Genomic DNA, 18,950 nt, shown 5'->3' with positions numbered 1-18,950 from the left:
TCTTAAGTTCCTTCCTTTTAGCCTTGAACTCCTCCAGATCTCTAACATTACCGAGCTCTCTGTACCTTTTGTATGTTTCTCTTTTCCTTTTGACTAGATTTATTATAGCCTTCGTACACCACGGTTCCTGTATCCTATCATGACTCCCCTGTTTCATCGGAACATGTCTATGCAGAGCTCCACACAAACACCCCCTGAATATTTGCCACATATCTTCTGTACTTTTCCCAGAGAACATCTGTTCCCAATTTAATCTTCCAATTTCCTGCCTGAGAGCCTCATAATTCCCTTTACTCCAAGTAAACACCTTTCTAGCCTGTCTGTTCCTATCCCTCTCCAGTGCTAATGTAAAGGAGATAGAATTATGATCACTATCACCAAAATGTTCACCCACTGAGAGATCTGACACTTGACCGGGTTCATTTCCCAATATCAAATCAAGCACAGCCTCTCCTCTTGTAGGTCTATCTACATACTGTGTCAAGAACCCTTCCTGAACACACCTAACAAACTCCACCCCATCTAAACCCCTCACTGTCTGGAGATGCCAATCGATGTTTGGGAAATTAAAATCCCCCATGACAACAACTCTGTTATTCTCACACCTTTCTAGGATCTGCTTCCCTATCTGCTCCTCAATAACCCTGTCACTATTGGGCGGCCTATAAAAAACACCCAGCACAGTTATCGACCCCTTCCTGTTCCTAACCTTCACCCACAGAGACTCCGTAGACAATCCCTCCACAACGTCCACCTTTTCCGCAGCCGTGACACTATCTCTAATCAACAGTGCCACTCCCCCACCTCTCTTGCCTCCCTCCCTGTCCTTCCTGAAACATCTAAAACCCAGCACTTGAATCAACTACTCCAGCCCCAGAGCCATCCAAGTCTCCGTAATGGCCACCACACCATAGCTCCAAGTATCGATCCAAGCTCTAAGCTCATCCGCCTTGTTTACAACACTCCTTGCATTAAAATAGACACATCTCAAGCCTGTCTGAACACGTCCCTTCTCTATCACCTGCCTATGGTACTTACTTCTAGCCTCCTCTATTTGAGAGCCAAACACCTCTTCCCCAGTCTCTCCAGTACGGATCCCACCCCCCAACAATTCTAGTTTAAACTCTCCCCAGTAGCCTTAGCAAACTTCCCCGCCAGTATGTTGGTCCCCCTGGGATTCAAATGCAACCCATCCTCTTTGAACAGGTCATACCTGCCCCAAAAGAGGCCCCAATGATCCAGAAAACTGAATCCCTGCTCCTTACTCCAATCCCTCAACCACGCATTTGACCTCCTCCTCATTCTGTTCCTATACCCACTGTCGCTTAGCACAGGCAGTAATCTGGATATTACTACCTTTGAGGTCCTGCTTCTCTCCTTGATCTCTGCTCAATCCTTTTACTCTTTTCAAGGTGTTTTGGTATTAGTACTTGGGTGTAGCCTTCTATGCCTTGCTGACACGTTCTCCTCTAGATATTTACATGTTATGAGGGTCTCTCCCTCCACCACCCTCTCGGGCAGTGCGTTCCAGATTTCAAATGCCCTCTGGATGAAAAAAATCATCCTCAGATACCCTCTAAACCTCCTACCCCTTACCTTAAACCCACACCCTCCTTACCATCTACACTATGCTCTTCCTAATTTTGTATGAGTTCAAAAGTTTCTCCTTCAGCCTTCTCTGCTCCAAGGAAAACGATCCTAGCTTATTTAGTTTCTCTTTAAAACTGAAACATTCCATCCTGGGCAACATCCTGGTGAATCTCCTCGGCACCCTCCAGTGCAATCACATCCCTTACATGGTATGGTGACCAGAATGCAACACAGTACTCCAGCTGTGGCCTAGCCAATGTTTTACAAACGTTTACCTGAACCTCCTGCTTTTATTCTGCTCAAATTGTGAGCCTTTTAAGGTGCTGTCCTTTCTCCTTAACCATGGCCTTCCCCCTACAATAATTGACACGATTCTCAACTGTGTCTCTTCAATTTCCCGCACTTCTGCTCTCACCTCCTCCTCTCTCAGTCAGAACAAAGACAGGACAATCCTTGTCCTCACCTTCCACCCTACCAGTCTCCACATTCAACGGATCATCCTTCATAGCTTTTGCCACTTCTGATAGAATTCCACCACCAGACGCATCTTCCCCCTCTCTCCCCTTTCGGCGTTGTAAAGTGACTGGTTGTTCTCCAACTCCTCTTCCATCTCCACCAACCACTCCACTTCTCACGGCACTTTCCCGTACAACCACCGTCTGCCCTTTTAGCACATCCCACTCCATCATTCAGGGACCCAAACAGTCCTTCCCAGTTAAGCAGCAATTCACTTACACTTCTAAGTTTAGTTCATTGCATTCCATAGCCACAATGTGGTCTTCAAACACACATATTAATTCTCTGTCCCTCTCCCATTCTGACCTCTGTGTTTGGCCTCCTACATTGCTCTAAAGATGCACAACATAAACTTGAGGAACAGCACCTCATTTTTGTCTGGACATGTTGGTGCCCAAGGACTCAATATTACGTTTAACAATTTTTTGCTCTCTCTTCACAGATGTTGCTGTACCATTTTGTTTCAATTTATTTCTCTTTACTCTCCTTTCTCCAACTCCAACTCCAACTTCCTTTGACAACTTTGGTCTACACCCTCTGTTCTCTCCATCCTCCCCCTCTCTACAGTTTAAAGCAGGCTTGTTTTCTCACTTGTCTAATTCTGATAAAGGGTCCTCGAGCCGAAACATTGACAGTCTTTGTTTCTCCACTGATGCTGTTTGACCTGCTGAGTGCTTCCAGCATTCTCTGTTCCCCTTTCAGCCAGTGTGAACCTGTTGTTTGCAATGGCGTACTTCTTGCCATGTAGTAGGCTGTGGGATCAGCCAATATTCAGATGTGACCTAACAATAGATTGTAGAATTCATCTGCAGCTTATACCCTGGGCTCCCCCGAGCAGACATACTCCTTTTGTCCTATCCATTCCTACCCCAGCTCTCTGCAACTTTTTTCTCTTTTTTCCAGTTCTGGAGAATGGTCATTGACCTGATATGTAACTCTGTTTCTCTCTCCACGAATGCTGTCTGACCTGCAGAATGTTTATAACATTTTCTGTTTAACTTCCGATTTCCAACATCTGCATTAAAGGATTTCCATTTAGTGCTGTGGACAGTGTGGCAGTTTTACAGTGTAAGACCCTGACCTGCCTTTGCATGGACATGACCCTCAGGCCACATTTGTCCTGTGGTATCTCTTGGGTCAACCCACCAATGAGTGTCCCATGTTTCACTGTGGTGATAGCCAAAGGTGTTGCACGATAGAAAAGACCTGAGCGGAGTTGTGGGAGAGGGTGTGCTGGAGAGAGGATTGCATGGGGAGTTGAAGTGGATGTGCAGAGAGGGAATGAGGCTTGCACAGGTGGAGATGGACTTGGAAGGAACCGGCACCTTCAGCCCATGGTATTCTGCTCCAGCCAAAGTCTGGGGATGCCTTAATGTTATATGCTGCCCTAACTCAGAAGAAACTATTTCCATTTTTGTTTAAAGATATATTGATCTCAATTTTGAGCACTTTGAATGACTCCTTCATTTACAGTCCTTGGAGGAGAATTTTTTGATACCTTCTGTGACAAAGTTCTTCATTGTATCACTGGCAAAATGGCTTTGTTTCTGACTTTACATGTGCCCCATTGTTCTCTGGTTTTCCACTGCCACCTGCATTGTACATCCTTTGAGGCCGGTGTAATTTTGTGAGAGTTAGTTATTAATAACTTGCATTTTTTTCTATTGTTGTAGACGTATACGAAATGACAAAGGACAAAAAAAAACAAAATTAATCCTGAGCCATTGTGCAAATTGTTGTGAAGGCTCTGAGAACCTCTTGTTGAAAAGGCTTTCTCTTTCCAACAAGAAAGAAGAAGTGGAATGTTTAGAAGTGGAACTCCAGGGGGGGATCAGGTTGGTTGCTCGTGAACAATGGGACCAAAGAAACCAGACTTTGAAACACTGCAGTCTGTAAGGTGGCCAGAACATTAATGGAGGCTAGAGAAATGAATAGTTAATCCTAGACATTTCCTGGAGGAATCTGCAGCACTCAGGGGAACTGATGATTATTTTGGGGGAGGAGAAATGAACAAGGGGTAGAAGTTGTAACCGTTTGAATTTTCTCTCCTCCTGCCTGTCAGCAGTTCTCAACATAGGCCCAGGAAATGCAATTAGTATTGAAGACCCAGGAAAGCTGCTGCACTCTCAACCAGTTGCCAGGGAACTAGTGTTAATTTTCTTTAAAATACTCCACGAGCATTTATTATTTTAATAAAATGTATAATATATGGGATTATGAATTTTCATGAGGAAGTGGAAGGCTGCAGAGGAGAGTGTTGCAGAGCTTGGGATGGGCTCAGGGATAGGGATAATGCCATCAGACGATAAGGACTCTTTATTATCTATGAGGAGAAGTTGGACAAACTTGGATTGTTTTCTCTGGAGCATCACAGGCTGAAGAGAAGAAGTGATGACAGAGGGAGTGATTATTTAAGTTTGTCCCTGATGATGTTGAGCTGCTAACTGTTGCCCTCATGCAAGCAAGTAAGAGAGAATCCAGCACACATTACTTATGTCTCAAAATGATGGCCCAGCAGGAAAAAAATTGCAGACAGAAACAATGCTATAACATTGTGGGACTGAAGATTATAAAATTATGACAGGCATAGATAGGGTAAGTTGTCAGAGTCTTTTCCCTAGGGTGGAAATGTAAAATACTTGAGGGCATAGGTTTAAGGTGAGAGGAGGAAAGTTTAAAGAAGATTTGTGAGACTTTTTTACACAGGGAGTAGTAGGTGCCTGGAACACACTGCCAGGGGAGGTGGCGGAAGCAGATACAATAGCAATGTTTAGGGGACATTTAGACAGGCACATGAACATGCAGAGAATGAGGGGGACATAAACCATGTGCAGCCAGATGGGATTCGTTTGGACTGGCATCAAGGTTGGCACAGAAATGGTGGGCCGAAGGGCCTGTTCCTGTGCTGTACCGTTCTATGAAATTAGTCATCAGTTCAGGTGACGATGCTTACAGGAGTGCTGAACGGGACCAAGTAATATTGATTGGCCATGATGGAAATGTATAGCAGGAAGTGAATGCTAAAACCCAAGGCATTTAACTTAACAGATAAAATATATAGAAAAATAAATGTAGGACATGGCACAATTGAAGGAGGTGAGGAAGTTCATAGTCAAGAACTTTCTAGGAAGAAAGAATTGTAGTATGAAATAGTGCCATTGTTTTATTTTTAACACAGAGGAAGGAAGGATGTATGAAGATAAAGCGAAGTAAGAAGCAACAGTGGAAACTTGAGGAGCATTAGCAATATCAATAAAATAGAGCAACGTAATGATGGCAGGGGAAAGAGGTGCAGGGCTTGGAGATGGGTATGTCAATCAGATGACAACCTCAGTGACCCTGCTTCATTCAGGGCCCATCAGTAAGTGCTGGTTGTGGACTAATGGATGTGCGATTAACGGCCTGTTAAAAGGAAAGAAATAACTTGTTGCCCTTGAATATCCTAGGCTGGACTTGAGAACAGACAGCTGGACACGGTGGATTTTTTTCCTGAAGAGCAAAGAAATCTATTATTTTATGCCCCAGCAGGATTTTTTAAAGCAGGAAATTCTGGAGCTGCTCTAACATCTTGGGCACAATTAAAAAGTAAGGAACCTAGAGTAAAATGCAATCTCTTCAATGTGTGTCAGATGAAGTATTTACAGGAAATTAAATATATGTCACAGCATTTTTTTTTTTAAGATTCCATTTATATCTATCCAACTTCTTTCTCACGTAATACTTCAGGATAGAAATTAATTTCGTGCTGCATCCAGTGGACAGATGATAAAGTAATTCCACATGTGGTGCACTCTGGACTCTGAAATTTGGTTCCATTGATGTTTCTGTATTTCAGGAACAAATACCAGAATTACTGCATACGCTAAAGTGTAAATTTCTATCTGTGTTTCCGGTAGTAGGCTAGCATGACGTAATTAAATTTGCTGAAGTTAATTGAATAAAATTAATGGGATGATTACACAGATAGGAACTGGCATTTGTTTGCACTGTATTCATCAGCCTGGTTGGCTTTCCATGTCGGCACACTGCAGTGTGGGAATGCAGAGCACACTGGGGGTCAGATGGTGAGTCCAGCAGTGGTCCCTGATTGTGACAGGTAAGTGGCTGGTATCACTTTGTATCTGGTAAGTGTTATACCAGCCATTTCTGGCATATCCAGTGCAACCCCATTCACCTGAATGGAGTCCCTGACCCTTCAGTAAGTGAAACCAAGTGACTTGTTTGGTTTATGCTTTTTAATTATTTACATGAGGTAGAAATGGCCCTAAGTTTTTTATTTTCTATTTTTTCTAATGTTTATTTTTAAATAATTTAAATTAATTTCAATGATCACTGTATGTCTCTGATAATTTGAGACATTCAGAAGCAGTGGAAAAGACCTGATAGGCAACATTGGCAGCTGCTCATTGACTGATCTTCCTCTCAGAAAGGCCACAGCAATGACACTTCAGGTTAGTGAGGCCACAATTACAAACATGGTCTGGTCCAATTGGTTCTTCACTGCTGATATCGTACAACAGGAATATTTTTTTAATTTGCATGGTATCTTTGGTCAGGCCAGCATTGATTGCCCATTCCTGTTTGCATCAAGAAGATGGTGGTGAGTATACTGCCATGAACCACTCCAGTCTGTGTGGTTGAGGTGCTCCCAAAGTGCTGATGGGTAAGGAGGTTCAGATTTTCGCCCCAACAGTAATGAAGGAAGGCACTATGGCGTGTGATGTTGGCATTCTCAAGCATCTGCTGCCTTGGTCCTGTTTAGGAGGTGGTATTGAAGGAGCCTTGCCAAGTTGCTGCTGTGCATCTCTAAATGGTGTACACTAGTAGCTACATTGTGGTGATGATGGAGGGAGTGATTATTTAAGTGATGGGAGAGATGCTGATCAAGTGGGGAATTTTGTCTTGATGGTGTTGAGCTGCTTAACTGTTGCACTTATACAAGCAAGAAGAAAGAATTCCAGGGCACTCATTACTTCCTCAAATGTAATAAAAATTGTGTTTTTAAGTGATTGCAAAACCATAACTGAATCAGACAAAAAATTACTCAGCAGTTCAGTGGTGCATCTGTGGAAAGAACAAATAAATATAAGAAAGGAGCAGGAATAGGCTACTTGGGTCCACAAGCCTGCTTCACCATTCAGCAAGATTGTTACTGATCTTCTGCCTCAAATGGCTGTCACTTGTCCTCTCCCCACATCCTTCCATTCATTTATGTCCAGAAATTAATGGGTCCCTGTTTACAATGCAATCAAATAACTGAGCCTTCACAGCCATCCAAAGGTTCACCAGCATCTGAGTGAAGAACCTTTCTCATTAAGTGACCCACACCTTATTTTGAGAATATTTCACTGCTCCACGCCCCATTTTAGATCTGTCAGCAAGGAGAAACATCCTCCTTGCATCCATCCTGTTGAGCCTCTAAGAATTTTAAATGATACTACTTTTCATTTTTCTAAACTATAGAGAATAATGGCCTAGATTATGCAGTCCCTCCACATGTGACAAACCCACTGTACTAGGAATGAATCTGGTGAATCTGTGCTTCATTCCCTCTATAGTACTGCATCTTTTTCAGGTTCTTCAGAATCAGGGGGTGAAGAATCAGATATCCTGCTGTTGATTGCTTCCTGACGACATCCCTGCACTGTGCAGTCGTGAGGAAGCAGGGTAGACCATAGTTGTAATGCATCCAAGACCATGACTCTCTGGTGTGACTTGGACATGAAGAATGCTGATTTGAGTAAGACATTAGGGTCCTCTTGACACTGTATCCTACCACTTCCAGTCCCTCAGGGCAGCATATAATTTAACTGATCAAGAATTTTATTCGGTGGAGACACAAGAGACTGCAGATGATGGAACTAGAGCAACAAACAATCTGCTGGAGGAACTCGGGGTGGGGGGCGCAGTCAGGTAGCATCTGTGGGAGGAAAGGAATTGTCGACGTTTCAGGTCGAAGCTCTGCATCCAGACTGATGCAAGGTTTCGACCCAAGATGTCGACAAAGGATTTTATTCAAGTTAATAAAAAAAACATGGGGTTCAGGGTTTTTGACAAAATTAATTCAGCAGAGGTTGGGCTGTTACTAGTTCATCTAATTTCTTTCCTTTCCCATTCTACCCCAACTGTCCTTGCTGACTAGATGATGCTGCCAGTTTGTGTCTTTTGCAATAGATCACAAAATAGATGGTTAGCAATGTTTAATCTGCATTCCTCAGTGAGAATTAAGATAAAAACACAATAATGTTACTTTCTTTGAATTTTGCTTACAAAGTGATCTCTACATGAAAACACCAAACACTGACTGGGCGACCACCTTGCAGAACTCTCGTGTTCAGTCCACGAAGGTGATCCAGAGCTTCGGTTTGCCTGTCACTTTAATACTCTCGCCCTGTCACTTTAACCTCTCCTTGGCCTCCTTTACTTCTCTGATGAGGCCCAGAATAAGCGGTGAAGAACCCCCCATCTTCCACTGAGGCACATGATAGCCTTCAGGACTCGATATTTAATGGCCAGTTCTGATGTAAGGTCATCCACTCTAACTCAGCTTTCTCTCTCCACAGATGTTGCATGATCTGTAGTTATTTTCAATTGTTGCTCAGATTTCTAGTAATGGCTGTGTTCTGCCTTGCATTGTTCCAGTTTTTGTTTTTTTTAAGAATCAGAATCAGGTTTATTATCACTGTCTTACATGACGTGGTTTGTTGTTTGCGGCAGCAGTACTGTGCAAAGCCATAAAAAAATAAATAAATTACAAAATAAATAGTGCAAAATAAAGGAACAAGGAGGCAGTGTTCATGGACCATTCAGAAAACTGATGGCGGATGAGAAGAAGCTGTTCCTGAATCATTGAGTGTGGGTCTTCAGGCTCCTGTACCTCCTCCCTGACGGTTGTAACGAGAAAAGGGCATGTCCTGGATGGAGAAGGTCCTTAGTGATGGATGCTGCCTTCTTGAGGCACCGCCTCTTGAAGATGTCCTCGATGGCAGGAGGGTTGTGCCTGTGATAGACCTGGCTGAGTCTATAACCCTCTGCGGCCTCTTGTGTTCCTGTGCATTGGAGCTTCTATTACCAGGCAGTGATGCAACCAGTCAGAATGCTCTCCACATACATCTATAGAATTTGCAAGAGTTTTAGTGACATACCGAATCTCCTCAAACTTCTTTATTAGCCCTCATTTGTCTATTAATCAGACAGCTCTGAAAGCACTGTGGCACCTGGATAAGTTTGTAATATAATCACACCTCATTCCTTTTGTTCTCTCCATCCTGCCCCTCTTCTGCAATTTAAAAATATGTTCACTTACTTACTTTTCCAGTTCTGATAAACTTTCTATGACCTGAAACATAAACTCTGTCTCTCTTCACAGAATGCTGCCTGACCTGCAGAGGGTTCCACCAATTTCTGTTATTACTTCAGACATTTTCTCTTTGCTTACTGCAGATGTTGAGGAAATTAAGCCAGCTTTAGACTTGCTATGTTCGGCTATCAAGGAACATGATTCTGAAACTCAGAGCAGACAATTCTCGGAGCAACTTCTGACCCTTACAATGACTTTCTCAACAAACAAATGCAGGAACTTCTAATGCAGCCAGGAGGTGAGATGCCTTAATTAGTCTATGGATTATACTGAACAGATTGCAGTGTCCTGTCACTTATACCTAATCACTCCATTCAAATAGAGAAATAAAGGTGACATATGGCAAGATGATTGTTTTTTTCCTGATGTTGTCATTAAAGAAGTTACTTGTCTTCCCAAACCTCATATCTCACCATGTGTCATACTGTGCTATCACTGATGATTGAACTCCTCTGAGCCACTGCCCATCGAGCTCCTGAACTGTTTGAGATCGACTCATTACTGTGATATTAACATGGACGCTCTTAGGAGCTCATTGCATGTTGAAATTACAAATTGAATCTGTGCATAACACTATTTCACAGCATGTCAGACACTAACCAAGCCTTGCTGTTCAGCAGCAAGCTTGTTATTCTTAAATGACTGATTTTGTACCAAAGCTTTTATTGACGACATGGTTCATTCCTCAATGAATTATATGTAGATCTACATTTTCCAATAAATGATTTCAATTTCATGGGTTTTAAACATGAAACCTCTTCAAAGCTTAAAATTGTTTTGAAATTTCATGATTTACTTGAATGCAGTAAAAGACTCCAAGGTACTTATCAATCAGTATTTCAGTGTAATTATAGTGGGTTACTTATTAAAAGGCATTTTTGGAAAATATTTCTTTATTCAGAACCTACAATATTTGAGAAAGGAATATAATTTTGTTATTGTGAATGGCATGATGTGTTGTGTTTGCATTCAGGATTTGGCAAATGTAAGGCAGCTTGTCAATAGCTATCTAACAATACAAATCGTGCTTTACTTTAAAAAAAAACAGTTTACTTTTTTTTGTTTTAATATTAACTCTTCTGTTCAATGATTAACTGAATTGAGCATGTAATACAAGCAACAATACTGACGTTTAACTCATTCACCATAGATGTTGGAAAGGACCCCATTAATAGCACTGTAAGGTTGAAGGGTCCTCTGTTGTCAGTAATGTTGGGATTAACTGGAATTGTTTATATGCTGCTTTATAAATTGCTGAAGGAGATTTGGGTGCACTTTTAGTAATTCTTTATTGCTTACTAAAACTGTAAATCATAGGATCATTGAAACTCTGGCAGAATGAAACATTTATAACAGATTGTGCCTTGCCCTCTTCAGTTCCATTTTCTGTCTTGTCTTCATCATTTTTGTATTATTCTTTTCCTGAATACCTAATCTATTTTTAAATGACTATATTGTTTCTGCTTCAATATGCATGTGAGAATCTTATATGCATTTTTATTTGTTCACCAGTCCCACAGCAAGCTTTATGTAGATTGATCCAGTGTACTCCTATAAAGGTGTTGATTCCTTACGTACCGTATATGTCAATTCATCCAAAACTGTGCTTCCATAATGTGTCCCATCCTGCTCCAAGTTCTGTCTGTCTTTATTTGAAATACCCCTGCCCTAGGTCTCCCATTGCCTGATCATTCTTAAACTTAAAGCCCTCTATGCCCATGCTTGGCCTTATCTCTGCATCCAGCTTCTTGTCCCTCTTTCTCTTCTTTACTCCGTCAGTAATAGAATTGTCTTCTGTCATGGAACTCCATATGCCAGAATTCCCACAATGAAAACCCTACCGCCTGGTGTTACTGTCGTGTGCACCTTCCTCCTGTTTCTGTTAAGAATCTAATTTCTCATGGTATTCCCTGTTTCACCCTTATTACAAACACTCCATATTTTTCAAACCGTGAACTGCCACTTAGCTACCCATTTTATGGCCTTTCTTGTATTCTCTGTCATAATTGATGAAATTTCCTATTTATCAGAAGACTTATGATATCATCCATTTCACGTTCATTGATATTAACCAGAATCCAAAAGGTTTCAGCTGCAGTCACGGAGGAACACTACTATCCATTATCACAACAACAGAAATGCTGAAAGAACTCATCCAGTCAAGTAGCATCAGTGGAAAGAGAAACCAGTTAATGTTTCATCTCAGTGACCCCTCCTCATAAATGGGTTCTGAGGAAGGGTCAGTGACCTGAAACATTGACTGATTTGTCTTTCCACAGATGCTGCTTGACTGGCTGAGTTCTTTCAGCATTTCTGTTTGTGTTTCAGATTCCAACATCTGCAGTTTTATTTGTTTTCCACTACTGTCCATATATTGTGAGTCCACTTGATTCTTTTTGTTCCTTGTTATTGTTTCCAATTGGGTATTGTCCTTTCCATGTACTTATATATGCCCCTGAATCCCATTCCTTAAAGTTTTTAACATTTCATCTTAACAGACTAATTGAGCAAATTAACATATCATCAGCATCCAATCTTTTTAAAGACCTTATAAACTGTTCTCGAATTGATGTTTCCATTGAAAGGTCAGCATTCATTACTCATCCCTGTTTGATCAAGAAAAGATGACAGCGGATCTTAGTGAACTGCTGTAGTGTTTAACATGATGGTTCTCCTGTGGTTGGGTTGCATTGGGAATTTGATGATTTCAACCTATTAGCAATAAAGAAACAGCAATATTCAAGTTAGGATGAAGTGTTGTACTTTTCCCTGATATTTATTATAAAATAATGCCATCTTTCATTGCAATGAACAACTTTGTCCTTCTTCAGAGTTGGACGAGCACAAGCAAAAATGTGTGGACTATCTCACTGGTTATATTATCATGCTTCGTAAATTTATGAAGAAGTATCCTCATACACCACCAAAGGAGAGTGTCACTGATGGCTGTGAGGATGAAGAAAATACATTACCAGATGTTAATCAGGTTTATGAAAAGTGGAAAAGTCTAAGTACCAATGTAAGTATCTAGATTGGTTAACATGATGTATTTTAAAAACTAATTCCCAAGTACAGAAACAAGACATGCAATCTTGTAGGTCTACACCATTGTTTTATGCTCCTTGTCAAGTCAAGTCAAGTTTACTGTCATGCGGCCCAAGTACGGTGAGGCGCAGGTAGAATGAAAACCCTGCTTGCAGAGACATCACGTATGACCTTTCTTCTACCTGTCCTCAACTTACCCGTTGACATATCCTTTATTTCGTCTGAAAATACTGGAAAACACTCAGCAGGTCAGGCAGCTTCTGTGGCAAAAAAAACGGGTTAATGTTGCAGGTTGAAACCCTTTGTCAGAACTGGGAGTAAATTATGAGAAATATATAACCCACCACTAGGAACTTCTACAAGGAAAGAGTCACTGATGTAAATGTGGTCCTTTGGAGGATGAGTCTGGGAATTAATAATGAGAATAAAAAGTCCAGAAACTTTGAAAAAGTATTTTGTATTTTTCTTCAAGGTAGAAGACACTAAAAGTAGCCCAATAGTAACAATGATGCTAATAGAAGGAAGGGAGGGGCTTAAAGCAATTGCTATCACCATATAAAAGTACTAGGCAAATTAACAGGGCCAAAAGCTGACAATGGAGGCACAAGAGTTTGTAGGTGCTGGAATCTGGGGCAACAAACAAACTGCTGGATGAACTCAGCAGGTCAGGCGGCCATCCATAGAGAGAAATGGACAGTTGACATTTCGGTGTCGAGACCTTCATCTGGATTGGATTTCACCTGAAACATTGACTGTCCATTTCCCTCTACAGCTGCTGCCTGACCCACTGGGTTCCTTCCGTTTGCTTTGTGTCCTAAAGGCTGATGAATCCCCTAAACCCTCGGGTCTTAAAGAAATGACTGCAGAAACAATGGATATATTAGATGTGATCTTCCAAAGATATATTAGATTCAGAAAGGTCCCAGCGTACTGGAAAGCTGCAAATGTAATGCCAGTTTTCATGAAAGGTGTCAGAACACAGGAACTATAGGTCAGTTAGCTCAATGATGGAATCTTTGTTGAGGAAGTTGTAGCAGAATAGTTAGAAATTATACAATCAAGCAGATTCAGTGTGGTTTTATGAAGAGAAATTGTGTTTGACAAAGTTACTTAGAAATCTTTGAAGATGTAAGAACAGGGAAAAGGAAAAACCAGTAAATGTCGTATAATTGGGTTTCCAAAATGGATTCAGTAAAGTGCCACGTAAAAGGTTATGGTGTAACATAAGAGCTTGTTGTATTGGGGATAATGTATTAGTGTGGATAGAGGATTGTCTAACCAATAAAAATTGGGATAAATAGATAATTTTTAGATTGGCAATCTGTCACGTGTAGTGTGCTGCAGGGATCAGTACTGAGGCGCTCAACTATTTATAGTCTACTGTATATTAATGATTTGGGCAAAGGGACCAAGTGGTTTGTAGCAATATTACTGATGATGGAGTGATAGATGGGAAAGCAAGTTGTAAGGAGGCACAAAGTTGCAGAGGGATATGGATAGCTTAAGCAAGTGAGCAGTGGCAGGGCAGGTGGACCATAATGTGGGGGAATGTGAGGATGTCCACTTTGGTAGAATGAATTTAAAAAAGCAGAATATTGTTTAAGTGAAGAATAGGTACAGAATGGTGGACCTTTGTACACAAAATTTAAAGTTAGCATGCAGGTATAACAAGTTATTAAGAAGGCAAATGGAATGTGGGCCTTTTTTGCAGAAAATGTATAAAATAGGGAGTGTTTGCTGTAACTGTACAGGGACTAGGTACAATCACACATGGAGAACTGCATTGGATTTGGTCTATGTCAGATCTCCTTAATTATGAGGGATAGCTTATATAGGAGGCAGTTCAGAGAAGGTTTACTAGTTGATTCAAAAGAATATGAGAAATGGAAACCAGAGCAAAGCCATGTCTACCTGCTTCACCATTCAACAAGTTTCTGGGTGATCTTTTACCTCTGTATCACTTTACACTAACCCCATAGCCCTTGATTCCTTTAATATCTGAAAATCTTTTACTCTGCCGTGAATATATTCAATGACCAGGCCTCCTAATGAATGATTTGCCTAATGAGGATAAACTAAACAGATTGGTCCTTTACTCAGTGGAGTTTAGAAGAATTAGAGGAGACCTCAGTGAAACCTAAGATTTCCAGGGGTTTGATAGGGTAGTTGTAGAGAAAGTGTTTCACCTCATTAGAATATCCAGAACTTCAGGCAATAGTGTCTGAATAAGGGGTCGCCTGTTTAAGGCACAGATGAGGTGGAATTCTCTCTGTTTTAGAGAACTGTGGAGGCAGAGTCATTATATTCAAGGCTGAAATGGATTGTTGAACTCTAGGAGAGTCAAGTGTTATGGAAAACGGGCAGGAAATTGGAGCTGAGGCTAAGATCAGGTCAACCGTGATATTACTGATTGCGGAGCAGGATCAAGGGACCGTGTGGCCAACTCCTGGTCCTATTCATTAATTTCTTTTGCACACAAATTGAATCTGAATAGTAATTTCAAAGCTTATATTTTCTTCCCAGTACTAATTCATTTATTTTAAATTGGTTAATATGTGTTAAATTATGATGGAAATGTCTAGTATATGATAAGAATATTTATTTTTAAATTTGACTTTTCCTTTTGACCTTTTGCAGGAGGTTATCCGGGATGCTATCCTGAATAATCAGATTCCCCGAGCTCAGGGATATTTCCGAGCCCAACAAAAACCTACGAAGAATCTGAGTGAACTCATGCAAGCTGGTTTAACTCTGACTTATGATTGTCTCTTAAAAAAAGATCTGCAGGAGGCTAAAAAACTTCTGAGGAACATGGTAATTAAAGAAATAGTGGAAGTAAAAGGAACTGTTTACCCAGTTCTGTTTTAGGTGTATTGGCAGAAAAATTGAGGAAAATAAATATGGCAGAATTCACTTATGATTTAATGATCTTTATCTGACAGATGTAGTCAAGAAACTTGTGTCATTTAATTTGTATGTTCTGATTTGCAAATCTATGATTGCTAGTCAATGAAAATGTTTTTGTATGCCTTTTTAATAAGATCTTTAGCATCTTCTTTCTTATTTTTTTCTTTGTTCTTGGGATGTGGACAATGCTGGCAATTTTTGTCCATCCCTGTTGCCCCTAACAGAGAAGGCAATCTGGAGTCAAATTCAACTAGGCTCTGTAAGAACAGCCGATCTCCTTCCCTGGAGACATTAGTGAACCCAATAAGTTTTTATGACCATTTAGTAATTTTAGGGCAACCACAACGGAGTCTATCATTTTATAGTGGCAGATTTATTTAATGACTTGAAATTTAAATTCCTCAGGTGTCATGGTAGGATTCAGACTCATGTCTCTGGATCATTGATCCTGAACTTTGGGTGCCAATTCAGTTATCTAACTACGACACCACAGTGACCCTCCTCCTCGCAGCTTCACAGCTTCCAGTTGAGCCCTAATTTTTCTGCTTATTTCTGAAGCCCTCTTCCTTCCTGCACTGCTGCAGTGATGTAACGTAGGCACTTCATTCTGTTTCTTGCGGTCATGGGTTGCAATGAAGATTCACCAGATTGATTCCTGAGTTTGAGGTGTGATTAAGCAAATTGGGCCAATACATTTTTGAGCTTACAAGAATGTGAGATGATCTTATTGAAAAATACAAAATTCTTGGTGGCTTTACAGGGGAGAGGGACCACAGGGATGATGTTCCTCTAGGCTAGCTGCTTAGAACTGGGGGTCACAGGCTCAAATTAAGGATCATTCAGGACAGGGATGAGAAGAAGTTTCTTCACCGAGTGAGTATTGGAATTTAATACCCAAGAGCGCTCTAGAGTATCACCCGTGGAGAATATTCAAGATGGAGCCAGGTGGATTTTTAGATATTAGGGGAAATGATACGGGGTTAGTGCAGGAAAGTAGTGATGAGTTAGAAGATTAGTCGTGGTCTTTCTGAATGGCAGAGCAGTCATTAGGGGCTAATGGATATTCCTGCTTCTACTTTATCCTCTCTGAACTTGCATGTGTATTGTACCTTTCCTATTCTCTAAATGACCTACAGCTCCCCAGTCAAATGAAACACGGCTTGTGCACTGTAAGGCTCTATAGATAGCAGCTGAGATAAGTGTTGCCCTACACAGTGAAGAATCCAGCTTTTAACCTCTTAGACTAAGTTACCATTCTCAAAAAGTGCTCAGTGTACACTAGACAGCCTGAGGATTTCCTCTTAGACACAGAAACAAGACTGCTTATCATAATTTGCTGCAGATGTGATTTGTAAGCATCAGATTTTAGGATTATGGGAACATGTTGGAGGGATGAAAGAAGTATTTTGGGATTGATTTGATGTGCTTGTAACAATGGCACCCAATTCCTCTTTAATTTTAGGGATTTGCTGTGAAGAAAGAGCTACATCGTATCTGCTGCTTCACAGCTGATCGAGAGCTTCGCGATTTCCTGGTAGGACATCTGATTTATTCTTAGTGAGCAATTTCTAAACATCTCATTTAACCAAAAAGCAGAAAGAAATTCCTTTCTGCCTAAAGAATCATTTTATTTGCGACGGTGAACTGCGGTGCGTACCGGGGCCACCGACGTACGGCGCTGGTAGGACGCTGTGGTTGCTGCTTTCCCTCCTGCATTGCTGAAGGAAGCCAATTCATAGGGGGACCCAGCTCAGTATAGCTGGCACTGCAGCTTTACCTCGTTGGCCATTTATTCCTGTGTGAGCCTAACGAGTAGGATATGTACAACCCATACACTATTGTTCATAGAATGTAAACAGTATGTTTAAAAATGCACATTCAGCATGTCCCCTTTGACCCTCACCAGTTTTTACAGATGCACCATAGAAAGCATCGTATCCGGATGCATCACAGCTTGGTACGGCAACTGCTGTGCCCAAGACTGCAGGAAATTGCAGAGAGTTGTGAACACAACCATGTCCATCATGCAAACCAGCCTCCCCTCCATTGACTCCATGTACACTTCCCACTACCTCGGGAAAGCAGCCAACATAATCATGGACCCATCCCACCTTGGTCATTGTCTCTTCTCCCCTCTCCCATCAGGCAGAAGATACAAAAGCTTCAAAGCTCGTCTCACCAGAGTCAAGGACAGCTTCTATCCCACTGTTATCGGACTCTCGAACAGGACCTGTCATACGCTCAAGATGAATTCTCTATCTCTAAATTTACCTCGTTGTGGCCCTTGCACTTTATTTGTCTCCCTGCACGCACTTTGTCTTCAGCTGCAGCACTGTATTCTGCATTCTGTGTTTTTCTTTTTACTACCTTGATGTATTTATGTATGGCATGATAGGAACATAGAAACATAGAAAACCTACAGCACAATTCAGGCCCCTCGGCCACAAAGCTGTGCTGAACATGTCCCTTACCTTAGAGACCCATAGCCCTCTATCTGCCTGGATGGCATGCAGACTCATGACAATTAATATACCAATACAAGGAAACCGCTCTAATTTCTCTCATTACTTCCACAAGCAAACAGGATTGGCTCAGAATACTTGAGTACAGAGGAATAGGAGCAGGAAAAGGCCATTTGCTCCCTCAGGCTGCTCTGCTTGGCTGATCTAATTGCAACCTCAACTCTGCTTCCCTCTCTACCTGTGGTAACTGTTCACCCCTTTGCATCTTTCTTCTGCCTGATTTAGCTGGACTATAATTAAATACAGTGCAACATATTATAAACGAGAGCAAAATACAAACTTCTGGAGGAACGCAGAGGGTCGAGAACTGTTCGACTGTCCATTTCCCTCCCACAGATGCTGCCTGATCCGCTGAGATCCTCCAGCAGTTTGGTTGTTGCTCCAATCTGCAGTTTCTTGCGTCTCCCATATTATAAACTGTTGGGTTTACCTAACATTTCCTGCAATTGTTTCTTCCTAGTTTGAGAGGGAAAAAAGATTGGGATAACTAGGGTTGTAGGAATGCAGTCTCTGAAATGTACATTTTTAAAAATTATTCATTGAAAACTCAGATAAAAAAATGTTAACAAAGTCCCTTGTAAAATTTCTAGCATTTCTATGTCTTCTTTTTAACCTCCAACCCCCAACCCCCACCCTCCTGCTCACTGTGTCTCTGGCTCGTACAGCTTCCAGTCTTTCAATGATATTGCCCAAAATTAGTTACTGTGATACAAGTAACAGTGGCCTGTGTATGACCTCCACTGCAATTGCAGTTGCCATCTTGGCCAGTACATCACAACTTCTTGGAACAGGCTTGAAAGAGATAGTCATCCCTTCAGCACATCCTTCAAATATGTTATAAATAAAAAACAAACTTGGTGTGGGTCTTAATGAGGAATCTGTTTCTTCCAAGGTCATTCCAAAAATCTTCCCACTTAAACAACAATGCTCTACATTTATTAACATCTGCTTTATAATGTTTAACAATTTATAGAATTAGTTTACAGTTGCCGTAGGGAAGACAAAGCTGG

At 41.2% G+C, this 18,950-nt stretch overlaps 2 protein-coding genes across 2 annotated transcripts in view; both read left to right on the top strand.

Moving 5' to 3' along the window:
- Nucleotides 1-12,435, top strand: part of LOC127584073 (spatacsin-like) — a 33,110-nt gene extending 20,675 nt beyond the window's left edge. Inside the window, exons 8-10 of the mRNA XM_052040619.1 lie at nt 5,553-5,691; nt 9,550-9,704; nt 12,298-12,435. Coding sequence (XP_051896579.1) covers nt 5,553-5,691; nt 9,550-9,692 — 282 coding nt within the window. The 3' untranslated portion in view covers nt 9,693-9,704; nt 12,298-12,435. The remainder of the gene's footprint in view (nt 1-5,552; nt 5,692-9,549; nt 9,705-12,297) is intronic.
- spg11 (SPG11 vesicle trafficking associated, spatacsin) overlaps nt 12,305-18,950 on the top strand; it is a 119,351-nt gene continuing 112,705 nt past the window's right edge. The window contains exons 1-3 of the mRNA XM_052040618.1: nt 12,305-12,485; nt 15,149-15,325; nt 16,881-16,952. Coding sequence (XP_051896578.1) covers nt 12,351-12,485; nt 15,149-15,325; nt 16,881-16,952 — 384 coding nt within the window. The 5' untranslated portion in view covers nt 12,305-12,350. The remainder of the gene's footprint in view (nt 12,486-15,148; nt 15,326-16,880; nt 16,953-18,950) is intronic.

Source organism: Pristis pectinata, chromosome 28, assembly GCF_009764475.1.
Source record: "Pristis pectinata isolate sPriPec2 chromosome 28, sPriPec2.1.pri, whole genome shotgun sequence".
NCBI lineage: Eukaryota > Metazoa > Chordata > Chondrichthyes > Rhinopristiformes > Pristidae > Pristis > Pristis pectinata.
Note: the sequence above shows the minus strand (reverse complement) of the source record. Positions and strands in the feature narration are given on the sequence as shown.